At 39.7% G+C, this 24,241-nt stretch overlaps 1 protein-coding gene across 3 annotated transcripts in view; it reads right to left on the bottom strand.

The window, feature by feature from the left end:
• Positions 1–1,089, bottom strand: part of ARNT2 (aryl hydrocarbon receptor nuclear translocator 2) — a 101,159-nt gene extending 100,070 nt beyond the window's left edge. For 2 of the 3 annotated variants that reach the window (XM_061371372.1, XM_061371377.1), the window contains exon 1: positions 908–1,089. In XM_061371372.1, coding sequence (XP_061227356.1) covers positions 908–938 — 31 coding nt within the window. In that variant the 5' untranslated portion in view covers positions 939–1,089. Of the gene's footprint in view, positions 1–449; positions 603–907 lie in introns of those variants that run through there. The other variant, XM_061371375.1, reaches the window with a different exon arrangement.
• Positions 1,090–24,241: the final 23,152 nt, after the last annotated feature.

Below are 24,241 nucleotides of genomic sequence, written 5' to 3'. Positions count from 1 at the left end.
CAACTTTCATAAAAACATTCTTCATTAGTACTGAGCCCAGTGCAATATCCGTTGTCCCACTTGTTTTTAACATCAGAAACTTGTTGATCCAAAACTAAGTTCATTCACGTACCTCACCAAAACACGTACTACGGCATGCCATCCAAACCTATTTCACGCCATCACGCAATCAACAAAATTGATGTTGCACCTCACAGACACGTAAGGCAACATCAAATGTATTCTCTCATGAAAATCTCAAAGAGAAAATGTTGGTAAATTTCTTCCCCTCCTAAATGCTGTAGTAACAAAGTATTTATTGCATCCTTTGGTGAGAAAATAAACACATAGCAAAAAATACAAACACGCTATAGTGCCCTTGGTCAGTTTCGACACCTTCATTCAAGATGGTTTTGCTTCCCAACAATAAACCAGGCCAATGTACAGGCAGGAAAAGCCATTATCCCTACCAGTTCCCAGGGTAGACACGGGTCTGCACAGTACATCTGGCACCCGCTGCCACCCTTCCCGCCCGTCTTCGGCTGGGCACCGCGTCCTCTATTTCCTATCGTATGACCGCGTATGCTTATGTGACTGTTCACTTCTACAGCGCCTACACCCCACGGCAACAGCCCCGAGTGCGAGGAGGCAGCGAGGAGGTAGCTCCCAGCACGGCTCGTCGCCGCGGGCGGCCCGGCTCTCCCCGCCACCGGCGCCGCGCCCCCTCCGGCCGCTCCGACCGGCGGGACGAGCCCAGGGCGCGGGGAAGAGCGGCGGGGAATGCCCGCTCTCATGGATGCGGGAACCGCGCCGTGCCCAGGGGCGGGTGTGTGCCTACGGCAGGGGGAGGCGTGTTGTGCGGCGGGGCCACATGGGGCGAGACGGACTGCCTGCAGCGCAGGGGGCGACGGCAGCAGCCGCTACTCACCGGGAGGGTTTACCGCCGCCGGCGTTGCCATCTTGTCTCTGAGAAGAATTAAGACAAATGCAAGAGGGGAGGAGGGATGCTCTGAGCACCCCGGGGGAGGGGAAGGCAGCCGGCGCCGGGGCGGGCGGGCGGGAGACGCGGGGACGGCGGCGGGCGCTCCCGCCCCGGGTCCCGGCGGCGGCGCTCCCCGCTCTGCGCGGGGCGGCCCAAGATGTCCGATGGCCCCGCGCCGCGTCTGCTCATGCGCCGCGCACAGTGAGCATGTGCCGGGCGGCCGCACATGTGCGCTGGGACCGTGTCCGCCGGAGCCCAGGCGGGAATACCCCCTGCGAGCACCGGGGAAACGAGTCTTTCGTACCCGGTCCCGAACCGGATGCTCCCCTCGGGGTTCGAACCCGCGGACCCGGTGTGCGCGGCTCCTCATGGGGTGCGAGCTCCCTGCAGGGAGGTCTGTGATGAGGCCCCGGGTGCTGGTTGGGACGTTGGTGTCGGTGCTGCCGCCTGCCAGCTCTGGAGCTGAGGGGGAGCGGCTGGGGTGCAGCCTACCGGCACCCAAAAGTAAAGGCACCACTGCGGGATGCAGGAGAGGAACCTTTGGATGACATTAACACCATCCCTTTTGTCCCCGAACGGTAACATCCCTTCTTCCCCAAGGGGGGATGTCCCCTAGGAGATGGAAGTGGGACGGAGCCCAACAAGCCTGTACACCTCCAAAGCATCCTTCTTTTGGGATTCAGGAGTGCCATTTCTGTGAGACCCCAGGACCAACGCATGCACTGACATGGGACTGGTGTTCAGCTCGGTCAGCTGTGATGTGAGCCCTAGAGCTTTTTAGAGGGGGTTAAAGGAGCTATATTGTCACCTTCACATTACAAATACATTAAATATGTCTGACTGCAAGATGGGTGGTGCTATACAGAAACATCTCAGTCCTTTCTTAATAATACTGATTACCAGGAATTAAACAGAAAATGTAAGAACTCTCTGAGTTCTTTAAAAAAAAAATATCTAGGAATTCAGAGACAGGTCATTCTGGGCTCCATGTGGAGTATAAGAATTGAATTGTATCCCTCTAAAACCCACGGTTTACCTCACACTGTGCCCACGTTCAAACTAAGTAGTGCAACTGAACAGCTGATCCTTTGTAACTCGGCTCACATTGTAAGATTTTCCATTACAGACACAAGGACCAAAAATACACTTTCAATGAAATCTGAGATTTTTCTCATAATCTCAGGTCTTTAAGAGGAAAAAAGCCCCAGTATCAAAGAACAAACAAATTGCAAGGCCTGTGAAAAGCCACCAGTGTAATAACTGCAGCAGTCGTGTAGTGTGTACATAATACCGATGAAATAATTTTGATAGCTTTCAAACCCTGGAATGCTGCAAAGGCCTGTTAATTTTTAACTGCCTCCCCATGTCTGTGCTCAGTTGCCCTGAACAGCCCTGCAGAAGTTAATGGAAGCATTCAAAATGAAAAGTTGCAAATGAACGGCATGCTTTGCTGAATTAAGTAACCTGGAATAGTTTAGCCATTAAGATGTAAATTGGCAGAAAGATGGAGAAAGCATGAAAGCCGTGTTTACTCATTTCCTATAGATGAGTTTAATCAGAGTAGCATTAAACGCTCCTCCTTATCTAGAAAGTTGACTTTATCTTTGATTTATTGTGGTTTTGCCCATCAGAAGTTGAGCTGTTTTTCTAAGCATCTCGCTATTTTAGTGCCTTCTGATGGTGTGAAGTTCTGGATACTCAGCAGGCAATCTTAATTCTTAAGGCCTTTACCCTGCTAATACTAGAAGACTGTGTTAGTATTAGTAATTTTGTAAATACAGTTTATTTCCATTCAGGTAAAGCATTGTGGTGATTTCAGAGATCCTTGGTCACAGTATTTCTAGATTCTTACCTTCAATGAGGAAAGCAAAATTTGGAAGAGCTTACCCTGCTGCAGAAAACAGGTTGTAGCTCAATTCCTTTCTAGAAAGTTTTGTGTTCAAATTGCACAGGTAATACTGCTCATGAGAACTTTACCATGAGCCTGCATTATATCAAGGTACAGAGACATCCATAAAGTCTATGGGACAAACCCCCTAATACTATGCTAGTAAAGTATCGTATAAAACCATAATTTATAGCACTGGGCACTTGTGAAATATCCTCTGAAGGCATTTACAAGTATCCATGGGTTCAAAGTTATCTCTCTCATACAGAAAAACATTAATATTTCTTACTTCATTTCTATTTTAGAGATAAGGAAGCCACCCCGGAAGAAACAAACCTGGAGCTATGTGACAGTGCGCCATCATAGCTTTCAACAGATGTATGGAATAAGCCTGAATATAATGACTGAATATAAAGCAGTACAAGTGTGTGTGTTGTCCCCTTGCATAATATCCCATGAGACACTAGATTAGCCCAGAAAGAGCACATTGCAGCCATTATATTTGATAGTGTGCTCCACCTAAATAAGACCTCAGGGCTTAGGATGGAACACGTTCTGTCAAATCTACTGTGATTCAGACATCATTATGCAAAATAAAGCTGCTTTTCTTTTTTTGTTTGGTGTGAGCTTTGTTGACTAGCTCTGTTCGGTTTCACACGCAATTCTTTGTTCACTTAAATAGATTGAGAAATGAGATTGATTTTCTCTCCTCCCCATCTTCTCTATCTTAATAGGCAGCATTAGCAGAGCCTTTCAGAATCTCTGAAACAATCCATAAATTAATGGAACTATTCTGTGTTTGCTTGCAATAAACTACTTCCTTGCTATCTCATTCTGAGCCTTTCCATACCTGTGGTGAGATCTGTAAAACCTGTAACTGAAGAGAGAGACCATCACTGCTCTTAAAATGGTAGTTTACTCATGGTAGAAATGCGTGCTCTGTGTTTTATTCTCACTGTAATACAAAGAGGCATACACAGTACAACCTGAAATCACTGTACTTACTGAATTAATTTCTTCAAGTTCATGCCAAGCTGTGTACCTTGAAAGCCTAATTCCTGTGGAAGGGGAATCCTCACAACAAAAGCAGGGACAACACTGGAATCTGCCCTTGCAGTGGCTGAGAGATTAAACAGCTCTGTATCAATACCAAGCACAAAATCTAATGCACATGCAAGTTGACAAAATGCAACATTTTTCCTGTTCATGTGGCACAACAGGGGGTGCTTCACTTACCGTATTAATATAATTACAAACAAGTGTTGACATGATGTGTAGCAACAGGAAAGTAAACGAATTAAGAAAAGTGATTTTTATCTCAATCTTGTTATTATGTGCCAGAGAATGTCTGCTAGGTGTCTTTCAATGATTGTTTCCAATTTGGAGGGCTATTATCACTGATGGTAGAGCTCAGCATACATGCATATTCTGCTTCTTGGCTCTAGAAGTAGAAATAGATCAGTTGAGCACCACAGCACACTGTAACTGCTTTTCATTAACACTTTTCCTTTGAAAACTAGCTCTGGCCTGCGAAGTGGAAAACCAGGAGTTGTACCTTTCTATGTGTTTTCATCCCATCCCATGTACTAATAATTTCTGAAACATTTTTACTTCTTTATATATTTATATTTATTTTTACATGGCAGATGCCCCTGCCCATAGCAGGGGGGTTGGAACTAGATTATTTTTAAGATCCCTTCCAATCCAAACCATTCTATGATTCTATGAAATAGAGGAAAGACAAGTTTTTTAATTATTTCCTTCAAAAACCTGAAGTCTTTCCAAGATGGTTTACTCCATGTGAATGAGTCGAGTCCACAAACAAAAGAAAAAGGTAGTAAATTGAAGCCAGTAACAATGTATGTACAGCATCAAAAATGGATAAAAAATGTCTTTGGTTTTCTTACCAATTTATGATAATTCCACTTCAACAGAATTGAAAAACAAGGTCTGAAAACGTGAACCTACAGTTCCGTGTAGAATTTTCTTCTCTGGGGACATGAAACAGCTAAAAGAAGTTTCAGACATTTTAATGCAGTATAATCAAAGCCAGGGACATTAATAAAGTCTCATACTTTAATAAGACCTCCCAGCTACAGTCTTTGATCCATGTTTCTATTGTAATTGAGTTAATATATTGCACCCAATTCATCCAAAAGTGTCAGATAGTTTGGAATAAGTGTGATATATATATATTAAGCAACCCCATCTACCCAAGTACTCAGAACTGGATCATTACATGCCCTTTTTAATTTGTTTCGTCACATATGGATGACCACACTTGCCTAAATAAGCTGTAGAGAAAATGATGACATTTAAAGCAGGAACTATCATAGGAAGGTCTTAAAAGCATTTGTTAAGGAAATTACAACCTTGTTCTTTAAACTGTCCCATATAATTTAAGAGAAAATTGTATTCTTCCTATAAAATGCAATAAAATACCTAGAGAAGAATGTGGAAGTTATATTAATCTCTATTCAGTCCTGGAGGTATAGAAATGTAATTTCTATGATATTCTCTACAGTTATTGCTGTTAAATTTTGCAGTCGTTTTCTTCCAGGGAAAATGACATTGAGTATTAGAGAAACCCTCCTAAAGGTGAAATGTCTGTGGCAGAAGTCCTCTTACCTCAGAAATGGAACTGAGATCAGACAAGTATTTTTCTGCTAGTAAAGGCATGGACTAGGAACCAAGCACACAGGCATCTTTCAACTTCAGCTCTAAGGTTTCAAGCTTCTCCTAAGTTTGCATAAACTTAACTATGTGTTAACAACCAATATTTAAACAATAAAACTCGATTATAAAGCCTGAGAGAGGAGTAAGTGGTGCAAACACATTAGCACATAACTCACTTTCTTTACAATGTTTGCCAAGCAGATTTTATTTTACTTCCTGATATTAACATCCCTCACTGGCAGAAGCACTGCCAACAGTATGCATCATTAGAGACTGTTGGTGGTTATCTCAGGCAGAACTGACCACATGGAGTCTGGGGATATAGCTTTGACAGTGCACACTTGCTGGTATTCCTGAAACCATTCTGGGAAGCAGCCAGGTAAAAAACAAAAGTACTGTAAACAACGCTGGTCTACTTACCAAAACCTTGAGATACGAATGAAAAGATAGATCCCAGAAATAGCACTGGGGCCTGAATCAGCAAACTGACACAGAGCTCAGAACTACCTGAGTCAAGCCTTTTTTCCCCAAACGCCATATTTCTCACTTTGAAATAAAATGAAAACTTATTCATTTGAAGGGATGTGTTTCTGCTGTGTTTTTATCAGGATATTATGATTTAAAGCATAAAGTGACTGAGACCTATTGGTTTGGAGACACAGAAATGGCATTCCAAGTCAGTAGATAGTCATGAACATCTTCATCCCTTTCTACCTTCTGGAATAAAGGTAAGAATAAGCTAAATTCTTCAGGAGCAAGCATGCATGTCGCTAGTAGTTCCAGCAAGAGGAAGCCTTTCTTTAACAATTTTGCCACTGTGTGACATCCACCCAGCTCACTACTCCTACAATACTAGCTGGAGTAGAATTGTCAGTTTAATAGAATGAACAGTAAAACCAGAGCTGGTACCTTTGTACGAAAAAAGGGTCTTTTTTCACTCACTGCTCAGGCTGGGACTAAACTGCCAATTTCCCAGATTCCTGCTGCCCCATCTGCTCTATGACTAAAGTCTATGAATGCAACAAAATGCAAAGATCAAAGTAATGTAACATCCACACATCTTGGCAAAAGTATTTAATTCCTTGGTTCATGATTTCTAGATTTACAATATTGCTAGAGTTGATCTGTTTGTCATCCACAAAAGATTGCTATGTTCTGGCATACAGTAAAACTAACAGTAGGGCCAGGGCATGTTTACATTTATGGGAATGCAGTTAGGAAAGTATACTTTAAGAACATGGTATGTTACAAAAATACTGCTGCCAACTTGGTGGAGGCCTTTGCCTTGTTTGAAATGAGAATTATGAAGAGTATTGTGGTAAATTTCATAAACAACATTCTATTCTCCTCACAGAGTTTTCTTTATCTCATCAGAGAGATTTACTGAGGATAGAAAGCTGCAAAAAGACTAAAATGGAAGAAAATCTCACACAGTTAATTGCAACAAAACTGTCTGAGTCCCATGAGACATAGAAGGCAATCTGTATTTTAAGGAAAATAAGAAATCATGAGGAATCTGAAGCATGCTGTGCTATTTCAGTTGAGCACAGGACAGCTTGAAAGAACAAATATGTGAAGAAAGCGTCTGTCTGATACTTGCCCTCTATTCTAATGTGCTCCTTCATTGCTTTCTTTAGCCCTTCTTTCTCCAGCTACAAAAGATAACAATTTCCAAGAACCATAAAAGAGAACAGAAACACAGGCATTTAATTGTCTTATAAATTGAATTATGATTTATGGCAGGTTTTACATTTCACAAGTAAGACATTATGCAAATTCTCAGCAGATCCTTCCATTTAAAAGCCTGCATGAAATATTTTTGGTAGCTTCCTACTTGATTTTATTTCTGAAATATACAAACTGAACATGTGTACCTGTGTCTCAAATAGCAGATAGTACACACTTAATTATGTTCAAAAATCTAATCCCTGAATTATGGAGTGCATCATAATTCATTTCTACATTAGGAAAAGTGTTCTTTAGAAGTGATGGAGCATCCCATACCATATGCTTTATGGTTCTTGCATTTGTGTTAACAAAGAAGGAAGAACCATCTTGAATATTTTAATAGCTGGATATATAGCCACAGATAATTTTACATTCTTATCAATCCATCCAGATCACCTCAAATACAATCTTAATTCTTTTAATGTATCTGATAATATATAAAAATTAAAGTGTATATTTGTTAAAAACAGTTGTCAGTATATAAAACTAGCCAGACTGAAGATCCACCTCGCCAAGCACTTTGTTTTTGGCAGTGTCAACTAACTCTGCAATGCTTCAGAAAAGAGGGTAAAGATAAGGCAAACACTGAGTTATACTTCCCTCTGCTGTACTCTTGCAGCTTCCAGCAAACTGCAACTAAGGGAATTTGTGCAGTAGGAGGTTTCATCTGCATAATTAAAAACTCTCTTAGCATTAGCCCAGTGTTCTGAATTAATTGTAAAATGTCACATCAATTAATTTCTATCCAGCTGGGCTGGATCATGTATTGATCCCCTCAAACAGGATGCTGAGTGTCAGGATTTTAAACAGCACATTGATGGAGTTGGCACACAGATCCCTGTTTTGTAGCTGCATCTTTTGGGGTAGGAGATAATGGTACAGTGCAAATAGCACAGCAAAGCACACTGGGATGAATGCTTGTAAGAAAAAGACTGGAATAGCAATGCTTGAAGTGTGTGGTTTGAATTGGACAAAACAGTAGGGAAATCTATCACAAAATATCCTAAGTCCAGAGACTGAAATGCATTTTACTGTGTTCATCTCATCTAAGTTCACTATACCCGAGATTTTCACATTCACAAGGTTCTGTTGAAGATAAGGCTCCTGGAAAATATTAGATAAATGCATTTGAGTGGAAGCTAGAAAATAAGGATCTTCCTTTTCCCACTCATCTTTGTTCAAAAAAAAGAAAAGGAAGAGAAAGTAGTTGCTGTCTCACAGTTCAGTCACCGTATTGCACATTCAATCTGATGAGAGCTAGGATGATACTCTGAGCTTTTCCTTTTTGGCTAGCACACTTCTGGAAAAGCCACTTACTACTGCTCCAGAGCAACGTTTTTCTCATAGTGGCATTCACTTCAGGGCAGTTTGCTCACAAGAAGCCTGGGAATGAAATACCTGTAAAGCTTTGTCAGTGGGATGTAAGCACAACACTGGTTTTTCATACTGCCCCTTTCATGATGTATTTTATCCTGTCCATTGGTGTGAGCAGAAGGACAGAAAAAGAGAGACCAGAAGAATAATGGATTGGTGACCGATTCTTCATAGCCTGAGCTATCATTTTGTAATGTGACGTTTACAGGTTTTGTCAGGGATTTCCCCTTCTAAGCATGTTTGCTTCACCTCAATTTATGATCTATCAATTAGAGTATTGAACGGTGATGGAAGACAAAATCAGAGAACAGGATTTTTAAGGAATGCCCTTGGTGCACTGGAGCTATAGAGGACCACAGGGATTATGCTAATTCCCAGATCCCAGTAGGGAGGATATTAAGCTATGCAGCTCTATCTGTCTGGACAGGGCTACACATTTTCCCCCATGCTACAACTACATTGCCAGCATCTGTGGCGGTGACTGTGAATGATGGAGACAGACCAGAGCAGTGAGCAAGTACAGGAGGGAGCTGTGTGAAATGTGGTTAGCCAGAGCCTAAGTAATAAAATGAGATCACAGGAAAGTACTGCCCCCAGCACTTCCTGGAATGGTGCTGGGCACAGCTGATCTTTGTCTCAATTTGACTTTAATCATATTTGGCATCAGTCTAATGTTTCCTCTGTGGCTCCTGTTGCCTGAAACAGATGATTTCCAGAGAGGACAGTGAGACTTCCTAATTGTGATCCGTCTGCCTGAAAGCTGCTGGATGTTACAGAGCCATGTAGGTAGATTCACCTTTTGAATGGTCAAAGCCCAGTAGTGAGAGTGTGTACAGTTTTGACATTGTCCAGTGCCAAAATAAGGATTAGATAAGGGCTGCATCCCCCTATTTATCCTGAGCTGTATTTAGAATGCCTGCTTTCTAAAACTCCAAGTTGAGTCTTAGAGAGTTTCTCCAACCAACTTTTAAAGTAGCAACCTCTCTGGTTTTAGCATCTTCTAAAGGCCTGAGGAAATCACACCTTCAAGAATCTTATCCTGAAGTGAAAGTTGTTCATAAAAATAGGACTGAGTACTCTGCATTTTCCCAATGAAGGTCATTCTCCTCTTGTCATTCCAAATGAACAAATTCCTTGGTATATGTTTGGGGGATTGATACCTCTCACTGCCTTACCCTAAGAGCACAGATGACCAAATAAATAGCAATGTGTCCTGAAGACTAGCAAAATACATCATTTTGTGCAATATTTTTCATGGAAAACTATTGATACAATATTTTCATACTAATGACTAATATAAAATTCTGTTCTCAGACATTGTTTTTTTTAAAAAAAGAATGAACTTCTATTAATACCATATGGGATCAAATTAGCCCTGCTGCTAATATTCATGCTAATATTCATGAAGAAAGCAACTTCTTCCATGCTCTGCTCAAAGCAGTAGCAAAATAGACATAAGATGTGTGATTACCAGTTTGTGGGTGATAGAATTCAGGGTCATGTTGAATTACTAATCATCCAACCATCACTTGGCAACACACAGCCACAAATGCAAAGCCCACTCCAGTGGGTTGTGTTACAACAAAATTCTGATAATGGGGAAGAAAAATTATTTTTTACAATACAAGTTATTTTTCTGGCATTCACATTATATTTACCCCCTAATTTTAAGGGCAGATGAACAGTAACTTTTCTGGTTTTCTGTGTTGTGTCTTCAGAATCAAAACTCTGCCACAGTCAAATGAAGGTTTAAGTACCCACAATTAAATGATGTGATTCAATGTTTTCACATTCTTATGTGTGATCCTGCGGAGCACATCTGAGGATTAAAATAGAGAAAAACTCAGTGGTAACTGCTCATTTATCCCTGTCTTCACCGCCAGGCAGAAGAAATAATACGCAGTAGATTCATGGCTTTTCATCACCACCAGATCACATGGGGTTGGAGCTTCACTCCCAGATAGTCTTAACATCCATTACATGGCTCACCAGCACTTTCTTGTTGGTGCAGAGGAGCATGTTCTTCATCAGCCTGGGCTTCCTACTAATACTTTGAGCTGTTTAAGATAAATGTTTCTATTCTACCAGGATTTGGAAGTTAGACATGCACCTCTTGCTAGCAAGGGGTGACCATTTATAGGGATGGTTTTAAGGAACTTCTGTAGCATACAGTCACACATAGAACTGCCCTGGTTTTATCACTTCTCAGGCATACATACATGCAAAAGAAAGAAAGATTCTGAGTTCCAATTAACAGATAATATCAAGTACTTGGCCTGATGCCACATGCATCCTACAGTTCTAGTCTTCTCCAAAATTAATTTCCCTTTAAAAAATATATCTCTCTCTAGTCCTTCCTGATTATGAGGAGAGAGAGGTGTTAGCTTTTGTATTCATTAAATTGCCGAATAAGTCCTAAAATAGAGGTCGCTGACATTATTTGAGCAGAACATTTTTTTTCCGGAATCTGCAGTTTCATCAAAGTGCTCTTTTGGAACACGCATTATTTTTGCCAAAAAAGATTTCAGAAAAAAAAAAGCTGGAAGCATTATTTACTTACTAATTTTATTTCAGTCATATCAAAATTGCCAATTTCAATCTGAGAAAATTGTTCAGTTTTACCTACAATCTTTATGTACCTCGCTTAGCTTTTTGTAATATATTTTTATAATACTTAAGTATAAAACTCAAAATAGGATAAATTGCAAAAGTTAATATAAAATATTTAAATAAAGCAATTTGCCACAGCTTTCTGGACTTGAGTGCATTGTTGCCACACGAGCCCCCCTCAGTTTTTGTTTTATGATCAGCTTTTTTCGAGGTATATTGTGACTGTATTTCCAAATACCTGTGCTTAGCATCAATAATTTTGTTGGATTATTGGCAAGACTGACAGTTTTAATTGCTGTCATTAAGTTTCAGAGTAAACAATTATATTGCTGTTGTATTCAACAAGCCTTCCTGCCTGCTCTGCTTATCCTGTGGTCCCGAGTGCCTCCAACTCTGTCTAATTGCAAAAAACCCTACAATCATACCTAAGACAACAGCTAAATGATGTGCAGAAGTTCTCAATATAAAAACCTGTAAGATAATAAAATAGCATTAATAAAACCCCTGTAAAATTAAAGTAAATGCAAGTGCAGTATGCATACTACATGATTCATCTGCATTCAGTAAGAGTCTCAGTTTTAAATATATATTAAGCTCCTACACGATTTCCTTTTCACCAGACCAGATTGTGAAAGAACATCTAAATTCTCCTGCAAAATTTATGTTTCATTTTGCTGTGGAACACAAAGAGCTTTAATGCACAACACACAAATTGTCATGTTCTTGTCTGGGGAACAGTCTTGAAAACCTTAGTCAGTTTGCCAGCATAAGGAACATAACATGGAATCTGTGAAATGCATATGGTAACAACAAAGTCTTATGACCAATCTGTTTTTTATAACAGTTTGTGAATACCTTTAAAGTAAATTAGGTCTATTAATCTATCTCTGATTTTGAATGGGGGTTTTATCTCATGTCAATTGTTTCTTTGCAGTATTGATGTTTTGTGCTGTCGTTAGAATACCAGAGTAGATGGGGATCATTAAAATAACATTTGTCATCTTAAACTGTTATTGTTGGTTTTGGAACATATCTAGTCTTTTTAATGTGTTCTCCTTAAAGAGAAACAAATGATTTCATTTTCCTGGGAAGTCCAATCTGCTCTTGAGAAAGCCTTGCTTTAAAGTTGCCTATACTGTCTGCTTAGCTCTCCTAATGTTTGGGTTTGTTGGGGTTTTTTTTATACTTATTCATTTTCTATTACTTTTTATTCTATTTTTATTTTGCCAGTGTCCATCTCCGGGAAGCCAGACAAGACTGACACGTGGCATACTGCAGGGAAATTTGCACCTTCTCAGAAAGGCCTAGTCCCACAAGAAAAATTGTTTGTCTAAAAGTGCACAGCACAGCTTTCATCTGCTCTAATCTAAATGTCATTGTTCTGAGGTTCTTTAAATTAGGTTTTTTAAGCTATATGCCACACTTTGGAATGCAATTAATTTGTGCTTAAGCTTCCCGTTCCCTTTAATGTCACAGGGGATGCAATTGATGCAATGTTATTTAATATTTTAACAGAAGTTAAAGAAACTGAGATTAGGCAAGTTTGTTGTGAAATAAAAACTAAATAGACCTCAGTGAAGCAACTTTTTCTGGCAAGAGTAATTTCTTCTGCGTATTATAGTGCTTCTGTATGTAACTTAAATTTCAAAATCCCACTCCCTAACAGGATTTATACACAGTTCATCCAGTTTGTGAGCAAGATTATTTTTATCTGTAACTACACAAACAACAGCATTCACACAACGGTCGTGGGAGGTTATTTGAATTATAAATGATTCACACAGCTGTAAATGAATGTCCAAATTTTCATTGTGCAGGTTGGACTGGATATTAATCTATCAGCTGAGTCATTAGAACCAAGGTTATTACTTTGAACACAAGGTTTACGTGTGTAAGAAGAATCAGGTCCCAGAAAATCTCTTGGATTTGTCTTTTAAGGGACTGACTAAGATTTCATAGACCAGTTTTACAGCAGATTAATTTAGGTGCTTGCAAGATCACATACCATCAAATGTTTTCATTAAAAATAAAAAGTAAGGACAAAAGCTGTAACATTACAGGTTAGGATATGGTGTTCCTGAAGTCCACACTCACCTACAGACAGTAGATGTGCAGGATGAGTTCCTTTGGACCACCAGGAGTTCTGAGAAAACTGAATTATCCCACAAGTAATATGACATAAATTTCTTACTGTCAACATGGTGCTCTATTACTTGCAAAGATTTAAAAGAGCAAGCGACAAACAGGCAAGGTATGTGACCAATGCACTGTGTGTAAACCCTGCCCTTCAAGCTTGCTTTTATTGAAAAAGGGTTTACAATGATGAGGACCTCACATTTCATTTCTTGAAGTATCTTCTCTGTCTAATGTTACTACTAAATGAAATTCTGCATTTCTTGCATAATGAGCAACTGCTAATTAGTGTGAGTGGTTTAAAGGAGTGTGCAGATGCAAGACTTTCTCACTGCAAGGAATGAGTATTAATGAACAGTAAAATGAGACTGAGGAACTGAATATAATTTGAATCACCAAGAGAGCAGCTCTCCATAGTGTACAAGTTTTGTGCTGTATGAGCCACAGAAAAAAAGCACCAAAACTGAACAAAACGTTTTAAAAAGCACAATGTTAACTAGCTATCAAGATCACTTGCTTATTTCCTTCAATGGTTTTGCATCTCTGTTCCCACGTTGTTAACATACACAATATATTTGGCTGGTGACTGTGTGGTATTGAGGTATTCTATCTATTAGAGACTTGCATTTTGCCTTCTTCATTTCCATTAAGGACATTGCTTGCAGCTAGGAAGACATTTGGGCTTGAAAGTCTGACTCATAAAAGTAACCCTTAGTTCCACAAATAGTTCAAATCGCAGAGCCAGAAGCAGCAAGGAGGGGATGAATTGAGTTCCCAATTTCACCTGTAAGTTAATGAAGGAATAACATGGCTGCTAATGTAGATGCAGTGTTTAGGACAAAGTAATTTTTTCTGAGTTTGCTCCATTGATGAGTAAAAGGTAGATGTAAGGTCTAAAATTAAGATAAAGATTAATTTATTAACAACAATATTTTTTCAGTAGATTCAGTCCATGAATCCAGTTCCCTTAAGAAGGCATTAGATACTACCATCTAGATAAATAAGTAGTTTAACTTTGGATCTACAGAAGAGCTCAAAACCACTTCATACAAGAGAAACCATCATTTAGATGGAAATAAAGGCACAAAAACACTTGGTGTAGTGATGAATACAAGGAAAATAAAATGTAAGATATTTGGAAAGTAAAATCTAATATATATGGAAAATAAAATCTAAGATACAAAGGTAAATACAGTCGCAGTGCAAAGATTTCTGACTAATCACCAATTTATATTTGTAATGAAAAAGAGCTTAGGATCCACAAAACTAAATTCTCACGTTGGTTCTGTCATCTCTGATATGCTTCTTAGAGACAAACAACAGTGTGTTAGTAAGGTCTTGCTAAACCAATGATCCCTAAATATGAGGAATGCGGAGACAGTAGTATTGTCATATCATTGTCTTATCTGCCAAAAATAAGAAACAGCTTCTACTCAGACATGAATTTGGCTTTGACACAGAACAGCACAAAGTCAAAAAATATTTCTTTCAGTCCAGTGGAAAGACATCTGACCATCCCTTCCAGAAATGCCTTTTAAAAATCCCCTAATAAGCTCGGTGGCTTATGAAGTAATGTTGGATAGCAAACACAGAACAGCAAGAGGTAATAATACATGGTTTTGGTTTCTTACTTATGACACAAAATTACTTTGGAATATGTGCTGAAACAAGAAAGTACATGGACAGATATAGAGACCCTGTGTTTCTATCCCACAAATCACAATAGAACAATTTGGGAAAGAAACAGGGAACCAAATTGTCAAAAGTGTGTAAGTGGATGAAAACAATTTCTTTCTGTGGAGTACCATCTTTGAGAATGGAGTCAGAAGACAGAGCAATTACATTTTTACCTTAATATTCAGTGAGTGTTATTAGTATTAGATAGCTGTGTAAAAAGATATTTCACAGTTTTACTGATGTTAGGGCAGCCTTCCCTCTATCAGCAGTAAAATCAAAATGAAGAAAATTTTGCTTCATATATATCAAGGTGCTATATTTAGTGAGGCACTGTCAATAAAATATAAATGTAGACCCTCCTGTTCCTACTCATGTACTGTCTTTTGGTAATAGATGGTATATTGTTCCTGTTGTCAAATAGAAAATTTACAAGTAAAATGGGAGTCTTAAATATCTCCAACAAGCCATTACAAAGTTCTTGATCACTCATCCTATCTATTTAAACATATCACCATTAATTTATCTATTCAGGTAATTATTTAGTTCTTATCTCTGTCTCCCATGTTCTATATCACTTTTCAACAAGTCACAGATGTAAAAAATAAAATGCATATTTAACTCCTATGTATTTCTTCCTGCACTTAGTACAGCTATAAATGAAATCAGTGTCTGTGGGAAGGCTCCATATTACATCAGTCAGAGATGCTGAGTGCTTCCGATCATTAAAATGTTTCCTTATTTATTTGTAATCATTTTTTCCCCAAGGAATAAGGCTTTGTTGTTGGCGAGTTTGAACAATTAATTACATTCAAAAACTAAACACAATGCTTATTTCTGTTATGCTGAAGAAGAGTAGAAAAAAGCAAGAGAATTCATGGGAAAGGGTCAAGGGCTGTAGATGAAGCCAAAGCAAAAATGCATCAGAAATCCTGAAAATCACTATTGATGTAACATAATGAATGTCCCTGAAACCAGATGTGCTGCTCCCAGTTCCCACATCCTTGAGCTGACATCCACTGGTCGTGCAGAAGACATTGTTCCCATATCTGTAGCCCCTACACAAACATCTCTGAATGGAGCACACTTCTCCTTTTTTCCTAATTTCCAGGCCCAGAAGTCCTCATGGGGAAAGGTCACTGGGGGCTATGGCTGGTACAGGGCATTTGAGTATTAAAATACCATTCTCATCACTGACTCTCCAGTCCTATCCTCTCACTGCGCATACCTGGCAAGGCGTCAGAGTAGGCTCCCTGAGTACTGTGCAGAGCCAGGATCACTAGTGTCATCTTTTATTCTTTTCAGTCACACTCAAGACTCTTTTTCCAAGTCCACATCTTTCCTCCAGTGAGGATGCTGTTGAGTAATGAATCAGGGCTGTAAATCTGTGACAGTTGAAGACCTCGCCTTTCCATGGGTTTCACGAGGGTGTCAATGTCTCCCCTGTGATGGCAGCTTCTTGGAAGTGATCCCGAGCCTTCCCTTTACCTGCCTTAGGCTGAGAACATGGTCGGCCCTTAGCCAAGACGCAGAGTTGCTTAGGTGGACATTAGTTTTGAAGAGAAAGATGCACAAGGGTAATACATCACTTTAAAAACTCTGAGGTGCAGTATTTCTGATAGACTTTATAATCCTCTGCTGTATGAGCTAGCATAGTTTTATCTTCAATGGAAACATGAAGCTAGTTCGTTACAGTGATAAAACAAAAATGAGCTGTTGCATCTCTGAATACTCCATGCTGACATTAATTCATAGGTTGGCCTGGACATCCAAGCCCACACTGACACAAACTGGGGCAGATGTGTGCCTGTAACTTAACTGGCATTCATTTGTGTTATTGGGAAGAGAGAGAATGGACTTAGCTACACCATAAGGGTCTGTCAACAACTGCTCAGCAAGCTGAATAATTGTTAAGGTCCACTGGGAGAATTTTAAGTACTCATAAAAATGCAATATCTATTCCAATACCCACCAAATATTCTATCCAAAATGGTGATCATTCATGACAGCTTAGAAGCTTATTTAGGGCTTTGTGTTCCAACTGCACGTATTCCAACATGAGAATCACGATCAAATGATCTCTGTTCTGCTGTGGGCTATGGTGTTTATACTGCTGAGAGCTTTCCTCTCAGAACACGTAGTATTTTCCTACTTTGAACAAGTAGGAAGATTTTGAAGATTTGAACAAGATATTCTGAATTCAAAAGCAATAATTCAGTACTTAAGTGAATGCCACTTGGATGAGCTGTTGTTATTATTTTGTAACAAATATTTTTGCAGCACGTAGCAGCCAACTCATCGAGACATGAAGATAATGACAATCCTTGCTCCGTGGAGCCTGCAGCTCAACTGCTGAGCCATAGCAGATAGACAAATCTGTAGGATGGAGTGGGAGGCAGACACGATGGGATTCCAAAAAATCCCAAACAAATCCCAGCCAGAGAATCAGCTTCCAAAATAGTTATTAAGGTTTTCAAGGCTTCAAAGATAAAAGAGTTATTCCATACATAAACTCTCATCCCACATAGACAATGCTTGTCCTTACATGCTGCTGTCTCAAGGAGCTTTTGTTTTCAGTAGAAAACCTTGAATATAGTTGCTGGGAGTTGAATTGGCAGATGGGATGTTGAGAGTGCTGCATGTGGAAGATCACAATTAATTTACTGAAGGGCTGTGTCTGGCTTGTGTTAGCCTGTATAGCTTAAGATCAACATTAAAGGCAAAAGGGAAGAAAAAAGAGGGAAAAAGAGAAGGGAAAAGGAAATATGTCCACAATCGTGTTCAAACACAACATTTTGCCAGAGGAGCTCAACAGGAAGGGACTTACTTTCGAGACAATTTCAACGCAATATATTTTTTTACTTAGAGTTTAAACGAACCTTTAAGACTTATCTTTTTCCACAGGCTAATAATTAACAGAAACACCAGCAATTACTGAAGCTCAGCCAACATGGAGTAGCTTGATGAACATTACTTGATGAACAAAGTAATGGATAGACAAGACAAATCTGTAGGATGGGGTGGAAGGCAAGCATGGTGGGATTCCAAAAAATACCAACCAAACTCCAGCCAGGGAATCAGCTTCCAAAATAGTTGTTATAGTCTATTATACATACAGATCCTTGTGAGTAAAACTGACAAGAAATTTCTTCGCTTCTCAGCAAGAACAGTCTGGCTAGTATAGGGAGGTATTAGCACAAAAGGGGCTGAATTCCAAACTACAAGCAAATTTCATCTCCAAAATCTGGTTTTAGAGTCTGCTCTCTTCCTTGTCCACTGAAAAAACAAACTCTATCAAAAGCCTGGATATCAGTGCAAATCCTGATGGTAATCAGATATTTCTAGTTACCATATGCCCAGGTGCACAAGGATTTACTTCCACCTGCTGCTGAAATAAGTACTGTGCAGCATGAGTTTCAGCCCATGTTTCCCCAGTCTGTTCAGTTATCTTCATCTTCGGGCTCAGCTGCGCACCCTTTTATTTTTCAGACTCTTCCTCTCATCCTCAGGCAGCTGCTCACAACCCACTTCATCCTTTCTTGTTCCAACAAAGCCCTTTTAAGATTCATATTCTTTTTGATCTCTGGGCTCTCAGACTTGGCAGGCCAGCTCCATAACTGCCCGAGGCCTGGAAAATAGCATTTTCCCAACTGATGAGTTATTGTTATTTTAACTCTCCTGAAGTTGTTTACCCCAGGTATCATGTCTCAATCACTGTTTTGTTGCCCATTGCTTTCCATCTTCTCCCAGATGGAACAGTTTTCTTGGACTTAACTCCATAAATAATCTTCACATGCACACGCTGAAGCGTATAAACTCTTCATGAAAGCAGTATACTAAATTCCCCTGGCTCTCCAAACCACAGTTCTTAAGATCAGCTACCTAGAATGTTATACTAACAATTCCCAGATTTACCGGTTAGATCTTTGGTGGAAAAGGCTTCTGTGCTGCAGGGGTTCTGACTCTTGAATTTGCTTTCCTCTGTAGGTTTTCCTACCTCTCTGCTATTCACATGAGTGGAGGGGAAAAGGGGTAGGAAAGTCATCCCCTGAGGTATTGTATAAGTAGGTATCTTCCGTCAAAAAATCCTAGCATCCAGAGCTTTTATACTTTGTAAATTTAATTGCAAACATTTTCCCTTTGTTTAGCATTTTCTAGTTTTACAATACGTCTGTTTCCTTATCTTTTTTTTCACCTCCCTCCAACTTACAGTATTTTCATAATGCTTCTTTTTATAAACCATTTTATACCAAGAGGTTTTTTCCAATATAACCTGAGATTTCTTACTTTTGGAGATTTCTTTTCAAAAGTGGTGGGGGGTAGAATACAAGAGAATACTCCTAGCAGAAAATGTAAAATATTTTTCAAGACTTCTTAAAATACACTATTTCGGAGTAGAGCAATGCACTGAAAACAGGAAACACTGCATCTTACTTTTTTGCCTAATTCCCTATTTATGCTACTTGTAATTAAAATGAGATATGTTAAAACCTAAGGAGACAAGCATAAATACCCAGAAGAGAAAAAAATAATTGCAAAACTGTTTCCACTTCTCTGGGAAAACATAGCTTACAGAATCGTAGAATAGTTAGGGTTGGAAAGGACCTTAAGATCATCTAGTTCCAACCCCCCTGCCATGGGCAGGGACACCTCACATTAAACCTTCTCACCCAAGGCCTCATCCAACCTGGCCTTGAACACTGCGAGGGATGGAGCATTCACAACCTCCCTGGGCAACCCATTCCAGTGCCTCACCACCCTTACAGTAAAGAACTTCTTCCTTATATCCAATCTAAACTTCCCCTGTTTAAGTTTTAACCCATTACCCCTTGTCCTACCACTACAGTCCCTAATGAAGAGTCCCTCCCCAGCATCCCTATAGGCCCCTTCAGATACTGGAAGGCTGCTATGACGTCTCCATGCAGCCTTCTCCAGGCTGAACAGCCCCAACTTTCTCAGCCTATATTTGTATGGAAGGTGCTCCAGTCCCCTGATCATCCTCGTAGCCTCCTCTGGACTTGTTCCAACAGTTCCATGTCCTTTCTATGCTGAGGACACTAGAACTGCACACAATATTCCAAGTGAGGTCCCACAAGAGCAGAGTAGAGGGGCAGGATCACCTCCTTCGACCTGCTGGTCACACTGCTTTTGATGCAGCCCAGGATACGGTTGGCTTTCTGGGCTGCAAGTGCACACTGCCGGCTCATGTTCATTTTCTCATCGACCAGTACTTATATCAGTAAATATGTTAGATTTAGCAGGTGACATGTACAAACAGCTAAATTATATGATGAACACCTCTGACATGGTGCTACAAAAAGTTGCATGGGAACAAAAGAGAAGATAGGGCTGCAACTACTGCTGTCATTAACTCTGCCCTCTTCAGGGCCATATAACACTATTAAAATCTCTTACAACCTTGAATATGCCTTTGTCCCCAATCATAGCTTACAAGGTGACACGCTGCAACAGATACAGTGAGAGAAAGCTTTCCTAAAGGAGCCTGGATCCATCCAGAGTTAACTTCTCCCACTAACACCCAGTGGTCTCCTCAAATGTAGTGCAGGGCTGAATTTCTCCTAATGCGACACTGAGGTGGAATTCCAAGAGTTGGAATTTTGTGGCACTTTGTAAGAAACTGCTGGAGCCACTGCAATATCCACCCAGACAAAACATCCAACCACTATATAAAATGGAGTATCTCATTGGAGAATTAGGAAATGTTCCTTTGCATTGCAGGAAAACTATTCAACATGCTGGTATTTATAAACAGCCACACATTGCAATCATGGGCTTCTGAAGAACACATTCTTTCCAGGAAGAATGTCAGTGTTAATCCACCGAAGAGTGAGTGGGTGAGTGTGAGAGACGGTGTGAACGTGTGAGCACAGTGGTGTAGCGTGGCTGGCAGGAGCTGGGGTAGAAGGAATGAAGTGTGGCTCTCCACTCAGCCAGCTGCCAGTGCTTGCTCCCCTCCTGCCTCCGCTGAAGTCCAGCAGCTGGGCCCTCAAACCCCTGGCACTGGTACAGTGGAAAGCCTTGAGCATTTGATGAAATGCAGCATTACAAGAGAGCTAGATGAGAACTGTAGCACAGAAGGAACAGCTTCAGGATCATACTTGTGCACTGACACTACGGCAGGGAAAGGTTCTTTACCAGCCTTTGAAGGCTTTCCGTTGAGCTCCTTTTGGGGTATGGTATGGAAAGAGATTTTGGGTGCCCTGGAAAAGAAGTCTGTCCTACAACTTCAGATTCTCCTGGACAATAGGGCTCATTAGGAGGGATTCATTCTCTTTTCTCTGGCATGTGATTTCAAAAACATCAATGTGGTGTGAGTAGCAGAAAGAAGAGAAAGAAGTTATTATTACAAATGTATAAAGTTTCTCAGAAAAGGTTAGAACAAGCTCTAATTTGCTTATTAGCTGAATAGTGATTGAGAAAGTCTGCAAGGGGCTTCCCATGAAGGTTTCCATTAGGCACATTGGGATGGTTACTCTGGTGCAAACAGATTCACATGCAACTGAGCTAGGACTCAGATTTATTTTGTTTTCATTATACTAAAATGTCTAGCAGCACTAAATAAATAGCACACCTCGCTTATATTTTCAAATGTGGAAAAAATTTGAGATCACTAAAAACTTAAAATCTCAAAACCCTAAAACCCGCTATATTACAATAACAAGGCTGAGGTCTAGAGGGATTTTTTTTTTCCTGGTCTTTCTATTTATGGCAGAGATTTAAAAACTATTTTAGTAACAGACAGATAATCCTAACATGAGCAAAAATTGAAAGGAATCAGTTCAGTATTGGACCATTCACAAAGACTTGGTCATAAAACAACAAACAACTCATCATTTTTATGTTATTCTTCTCTTGAGGACTAAGCTTTTTGTTTGCTGTAATGAACTGTTATAATTGAGCTCAACTTTACTGGAGTAGAGCTCTTTTCTTAACCAGCTGAGAAAAAGATTTATTTTGATTAAAAAAGATGCTTGCAGCGGAATAAATGCTCATGTGATGTACTCAGGTCCTTCTATGCATGTAAAAAAAAAGAAAATATTCTGCTACTTTTACATTTTATTTTTCAAGGAAAGGCATTTATTTTTCATTGCTAATATATGCTCAAGATCAGATGGCAGATATTATAATGAAGTGTTCTTTGTTTACAGGAAAAAATTGTGTTCATGATTTTTTAATACTGTTTGACAGCTTCATCATAAAGAAATGGAGGTCTCAACCAGAATTGTTTTTCGTCATACGCCTCAGGCCTGAGGTTGATTTATTTTGTCACCAAGCTGAGCTGATTGTATTGAAACTAGTAACTGAAGCTTTTCCTGCATCTTTTGCTATGAGAGTGCAATGAATGAAATCCTGACACACTGGCTGTATCTTTCAGAAAACTCATTATCTGAATACAGGCTTTCCCTCCATTCCTAATTTTTAAGGCTGTAATGCTTTATAAGAAGAAAAATATAGTAGGCAAATCAAGACATAAAGATATCCTTGCTATCCTGCATCTACAGCTCTGATTAGATCTGATCATTTATGCCAAATCAAGCACTGACTTACAGAACAGACTAACACATAATAGGTACAAGAGTGAAATAAAAAATCCTATTCATGCAGCTTAATCTCAGGCCCTTATTGAGGTTTGTGTTGTGGCTAGATAACAAGCCCACAGATGCAATTTAAATACCATCTCACTAAGCACATCAGCTAGAAAACCTCAGAGATAATAGTTCTTGTCTAATTTTGGCTTGGCATGCTGCTTTAGAGCATCCCTTGGAAATCACAGAGCATAAGCCTGGGAAATTATTTTGTCTAATGAAAAAATTGGGAGCATGTAGGTGCTGCCTTTCATATGGCCAAGAAATGTTCACCAGAGGAAAAGGACTGTGACGGCAAAACAGAGAAGTTGTACCGCAAGCCCATCTCCTGTCAGCTCACTAACTAAAGGCAGTTCTTAGCTTCTTTTCACTTCCAGGGGCACATCAGCTCCACAGGAGTGGACTGCAAAACAACCAGGGAGTCTGGGGTTTGTGATTTCTCCACTTGGATCCTAGGTATACTTTTTACACCAAAAAATGCTTTTTTTACAGAAAAAGGTATCTGTGGGCTTGAGAGCTGGTTATCATTTACACAGTGGTTTGATTCTAAGCACAAATCAAAACCTCAGTGGGGAGCTGAGTGCAGGTGGGACTTTCTTCTCGCTTGTACTAAAGACCAGGCATGTAAAGCCACGACATTTTCCCACTGAACACAGTTCTTTTTTGAAGGTAAGTTTGAATGGAGACAGAAGAACATTTTTCCATAGACATCAATTTATAGGACTAATTTAATATTTTCACCACTGCTTAAGCAATAGAAGGCTGCCTTTGTACAAAGGAGAATCATAAGTTCTCAGACATTTCCAACCTTTTCTTAACTCACAATTTTCCCCCTTGCTTCATGCTAAGGTAAGAGAGCAGCAGTCTGACTCAGGTTTTTTCTGCAATTGTCTTCAGACCATTTTTCAACCTCACATACCTGTGTATGTTCCCTTCGGCAATGGGGCATATTGAAAGGTTTATGTCCTTTTAAGATGTTTTTCCTGCAGTTCTCTGAACCACAGCAAGATGCTTGCTTCTTGTACAGAAACCTCAATGGCAGGAAGGCGTGATTTGCTGTCTAGAAAAAAAACAACCTTCCATTTGGCATGATGAACCATTTTTTGTTCCAAGTCCATATTTTCATTTTGATTCTCCCAGTCATAAATGTCTTGTGATACTGAGTAACAACAACATCATCCGAAAATTATGCACAGATGAATGAGATCGTTCATAGTTGTTATTCCTCATTTATCACTTACACATTCCACATATGATGCATTTTTTACCTGCATACTGTTCCAAGGGATACATGCCATGCATAGTGGTAAATATTTAAAGGGAGCATGGTGTAATGTATGACCCTATTACCCACAGGTATTCTGACCACCCTGTAATAACCTGGTTTTGGTTAGAGATTGCTTCCGTCTCTTAAGAAGGTTTAGCTTAATATAATTATTTCTTGATTTCATTTTATTTCCTGGACATCTTAATTTACAAGCTTTTAGTTGTTACTTAATACAAAGCATGAAAAGCAAATTCGCACCCACCTATTAACAACTTGAATCATCCAGACATTAGCTAATAAACTAAAATTCACGAGTTGAAACA

Source organism: Neopsephotus bourkii, unplaced genomic scaffold, assembly GCF_033783945.1.
Source record: "Neopsephotus bourkii isolate Nb327-2 ecotype Australia unplaced genomic scaffold, CSIRO-AGI_Nbou_v1 NB_1572, whole genome shotgun sequence".
Classification (NCBI taxonomy): Eukaryota; Metazoa; Chordata; class Aves; order Psittaciformes; family Psittacidae; genus Neopsephotus; species Neopsephotus bourkii.
This window is presented reverse-complemented; position numbering and strand designations above follow the sequence as displayed.